This window comes from Zootoca vivipara, chromosome 1 (assembly GCF_963506605.1).
Source record: "Zootoca vivipara chromosome 1, rZooViv1.1, whole genome shotgun sequence".
Classification (NCBI taxonomy): Eukaryota; Metazoa; Chordata; class Lepidosauria; order Squamata; family Lacertidae; genus Zootoca; species Zootoca vivipara.
In genome coordinates, this window is record NC_083276.1 from 66,057,811 (window position 1) to 66,062,588 (window position 4,778).

Consider the following 4,778-nt stretch of genomic DNA (forward strand, 5'->3'; position numbering starts at 1 on the left):
GATGGAGAATTATTTATACTGGACAAATCTCATAATGGCTGGTTGCAATACCTAAAGTGGCTGCTTGTAATAGACCAATCACGTTTATTTTAATAAACACGAATGTTCTGTACTGTTCCCTTCAGTGTAATCTGGGGAAACTATAGGGAGAGAAACTAATAGGCTTAGCCAAGGTGTTACAAAAAGTGTGTGGGAAAGTGAAGTCGGCCCCCAGTTTGATGCTTTGTTCAAATAAGAAAAATACACCACTGTTACACAGTCTTTCGTCTGAACATCACCTTCTTGAATGCTTTGATATTTATGTACAGCATTCTAATATCTCATGTTGTCTAACTCAATCCAACCATGTGCTAACCTTCTTTCATCTCTTATAGTTAACATGACTTCAATCAGAGACATGGCTAAAAGTGCAATCATTTTATTGGCAGTCTGCTTCTTTGCCAACTCCAATGGGAAAGCTGTGATGTAAGTAGAGTATATTGCTGAATTTTTTTAGAAGATGAAAGGTGTTAATGAGCAACATATTCTAGACATGATGGGGTGGGAGCTGACTGTTGCTGCTTCTTGCTCTGATCACCTCAGTAAATTGCATGAATACTTTTTGTGAGTAAAAATCCATCATCATGGGGACCACTAGATGGACTGGAATCTTGATGAGGCCCCATTTGGTTCCAAGGAAGAGTTCCTCTTGATACAAATATAAAGGTGTAGAGGGGCCAATCAGAATTGGGGCCACAGTAGGGAGAAAAGAGTTGAAGTCCTGAAACATCCCACCAGAGTGATAATCAGGAACTACCTCCCACATGGATGCCTTTTTACTCCAATGATGATGATGATGATGATGATGTTAGTAAAGGAATTGCTAATCTGGTGAACCATGTCATGTCTACTGTGGCACATAGGTGCCGTTAAAGGTGTTAGCAGACTTTGCAGCCTGGGTGAATTAGATTCAAGTAATTACTTAAAGTTTCTAGAGTTCAAAAACTTTATCCATGCAGGAACTATTCACAGGATGAGTAGAGATGAGAGAGAGAGGAAAAAACAACAACAGACACCCTGTCTCAACAAGCTGGGGAAGGACAAACAAAATGGCTAAGCTTTTAGGGATGGAATTCACTTAGACAGAGAGGCTTACAAGCAAGTGCTGGTTAGATTGCTACACAAACAGTGGCATTGTGTGGTTTAAGGTAACAGATGCATTAATTACAAACCCAGGTGAAGGAAATGTATTTGCTTTTCTCCATTGAAAGGTTGGACCAGGCACCCCCAAACTTCGGCCCTCCAGATGTTTTGGACTACAATTCCCATCTTCCCTGACCACTGGGCCTCTTAGCTAGGGATCATGGGAGTTGTAGGCCAAAACATCTGGAGGGCCACAGTTTGGGGGTGCCTGGGTTGGACTGTTAATGCTATGTGGTTGTTTTAAATCCTGCCTTATTTATCTGTATTACAGGAAGAGGTCAGTGAGTGAAATGCAAATGATGCATGATTTGGGGGAACACCTGCATTCTGCACACAGGCAAAACTGGCTCCTTGAGCAATTGCAGACCGTGCACCACAACCCCCAGGCTGCAGCAGGAGAAGTGAATGCTAAGGCCCGCGAGGTTCGAAGCTGGAGGTTGCTCCCGGATGACCTGCAGGCAAAGCTGCAAAAGAAAGCAGTGGATTCTAACAAAAATTAGAGAGATGCCACCTTCAAAACAAGACTCCAGTGAGAGGGTCCATAGTGTTGTCTTTCCAGCTAAGTGCATACAGTAGTGAGCAATTAGGGCATTTTGTTATTTATTGTTTATAAAATGATGTTTAAGGGCATGTCTGCATGATGCTACTTCTTGGGGATTAGGTGTGCTTCTTCTGTACATCTCATTTCTCCTAGTGTACATGTCAGTGGGGGTTCACACACTACTTCTTCAGTTCTTCATATGGCTTACCAGGTGAATTGCAAGGCCGGTGCAAACTGAGCAGTCTACATTATTATCTTCTATTAATGGGGTAGGTGGCATGAGAGGGACCCTTACCTCTCCAAGGATATCTCCTACACTTCTCGAGTGCTCTACTACTGAGCCTGACACATTGGTCTGCTGCTGTAAGGACATGTCCAAATGAATGAAGAGCATGGGACCTGTCCCCTGGTACAGTATTGCCCAGGCCACTCATTTGGATCTGCAGATGGAGGCAACACAGACAAGCAAGTTGGATCCATTAATCCTCTGGCAGGGTAAGCTGGTGCCGGGACCCACCCTTTGCCATCTTCTATCCAGCTTGTTGAAATAATGCAGTTTGTTGCCTTCTCTTGGCAGTTAGGAAAGGGAGTGGCATGGAGAAGTCCATGCATCAATTTGGGATGTTTCTGGCAGATGGTAGCCTCCTGTATCCAGGCAGGCAGTAGCTGTGGATATCTGGTTTCACTCCCATCTCTCTTGAAGACAATAATGTGAATCAGCACAGTGTGTGTGTGTGTGTGTGTGTAAGATGGCACAAAAACATTGATTTGGAATTGTCCCCATTCTTAATACATGGTCACTGGTAAAGTTTGAATAGCTTAAGGAATTGACAATGGTTTTTATCCAGAAATGAGTAGTCCTGCAAAGGTACCATGCATTTCAGTAAGTCTCCAAATGTGCTAAACTAAGGGCTCGTCCCACCACTTTCCCATGGCACGAACAGCTGTTTGCCACTGAATCAGAACAAACGTCCATTGGTTTTTTTGTGGATTGATGTTTGTTCGGATTCAGTGGCAAACAATGGGTTTTCCCAGAGAAAGCAACGGAGACAAGCAAAAGCAGCGGAGACCTGAGTGGCCTTTCGACTGGCATCAATGCAAACTGATGAAGGTGTTTTGGGGAGATATGGGAGATTCAGTGAACTTGGATTGTTACATAAATGTGCACAGCAGAACCAAATCGGAAGGGAAGTGTGTTCTGATACCTGTAGAGTACTCTAGCTTGTAAAATATTTAAGCTCATAGGCTCAATTTAAGTTATCAGCACTTTATTTCATAAAGCCATATGGAAAGAAGCAGCACGCTCATGGAGCAGACTAAATCTAGTTTAACTGTCATTCCCTCTCCCCGGGGAACTCTGAGAACAGTAGTCAGACTCTTGTAGAGACTTCTCTTGGTGCCACACCAAATTACAGTTCTCAGGATTCTTTAGGTCAAACCATGGCAGTTAAGCTGGCATAAAACAGATATTAGTATAGATAGGACTATGTATATGGAGCGCAGTATGAGGATGTGATGTGCTGCCACATTCATTGCAAGCCCCGTGCATATTTCCTACTGCACGTACAAAGGCTTCTCCAACACCAGGGTGGATGTTTGTAGCCCTTGCTTATGCAGAGCCCAAAATGTGCCTCGGAGCACCTTACCTGCAAGTAAGTGTGCTTTGAATCAGAGCCTGGCACCCAGATCTGAAACATATTTCCCTGGGAGCCCCATTCAAGTCAAAGGAAGTACATCTACATAATTTGTGAGGCTGCCATCCTACAAATTCTTACTTAGTGGAGACTTGCTCTGAGTAAAAATGCACACAATCCTACGCTATAAGGGGGAAACATCAGAGACACACTATGGGGCAACTGCCAAAATTGATCCAGAACTGGAGATGCAGGTGATGCAAGATGTGAGACGGAGGCCATTATCTTGCAGAGTCTCAGCAGTCACAAACTTCCAGTTGAATATGTTAGTTTCTTTTTCACATGAGACCTAAGGAAGATCAGACGCTACTACTCTGCATTGGCCTAATCCAGTATGGTTGCTTTTATGTCTGTCTCACCTGTTTGTAAGTGTGGCACCTCATGCCTTTTGCAAGAGTTGGTTAATAAATAATAAATGTCAAAACACATTCGCCATTTTTAGACTAGAAATGTATTTGCAAATAGTGAGCTGACATTCATTGTATCTAGACAGCAAGGAAAATTCTGGCTCCCTTTAAATCAGTGGCAAAGCTTCAATTCAGGGTCAGAATATTATCTTGGACCCCTACTAAAGACATGTTTCTGCAAACAGACAATACATTACTACAGACCCTTGAACCTGCAGAGAACTGCATTCAAATGGCATTCCATGTGGGAGCAAGGTTCTGACATGCGATAGATAGGGTATGTTTGTGGGACTAAGACCTTAATATGCACTTTCTATTTATTATTTTGCTGTATGTTCATGTCTAACTTACACAAATGTATCTTTATTCCTTTATATCTGTATCTTGCTAATGAATTGTCAAATAAAATGGACCAAAAGCTCTTGGACAGTAGTAGTTGAAAAGCATAAACCTTTTGTCTTTCTGTCATTATTTATACATGCACTTTCCAATAATTTCAGAAAATAAAACTATTCAGATGAACCCACAGTTAGCTGAACCAAGTTGTCATTGAGATCCATATACTACTATAGCAGCGGGGGCGGGGGGGAGATCAGTAAATTAGTTTTTACTAAGTTCCTATTCAACTCAGTGGGGATAGGTTCAACTAACTTAGGGATGACTTCATCATTGTGCTAATGTCCTCAAATTCAAGCAGGGGAAGCATTTTAGCTTGCAAGATGAAATAATCTTCCCTCTCCACCCCCTGTGAGCTGTTCTGAAGATTCTCCTGCCCCCTTCTCCGAGCCAATTTTGGTGGACATGGAAGGAGAGAAGAGGGGTGAAGTCTCGTTGTGCAAGTGGAAGTCTACTGATGGGAATCACTAGTTGAATCCCACCTTTAGTCTGGATCCATCCAGTGGCGAAGCTTCATGCTCCGGCACCGGGGGCGGAGCGCGCCGCCCGCATGGGTGT

The 4,778-nt window shown here is 43.1% G+C and overlaps 1 protein-coding gene across 1 annotated transcript; it reads left to right on the plus strand.

Annotated features, from left to right (window-relative positions):
- The first annotated feature begins 379 nt into the window (after positions 1–379).
- Positions 380–1,682, plus strand: PTH (parathyroid hormone). Its single transcript, XM_035118695.1, has 2 exons — positions 380–465; positions 1,454–1,682. Exons 1-2 carry the CDS (start codon positions 380–382, stop codon positions 1,680–1,682), a joined length of 315 nt encoding a protein of 104 aa, XP_034974586.1.
- Positions 1,683–4,778: the final 3,096 nt, after the last annotated feature.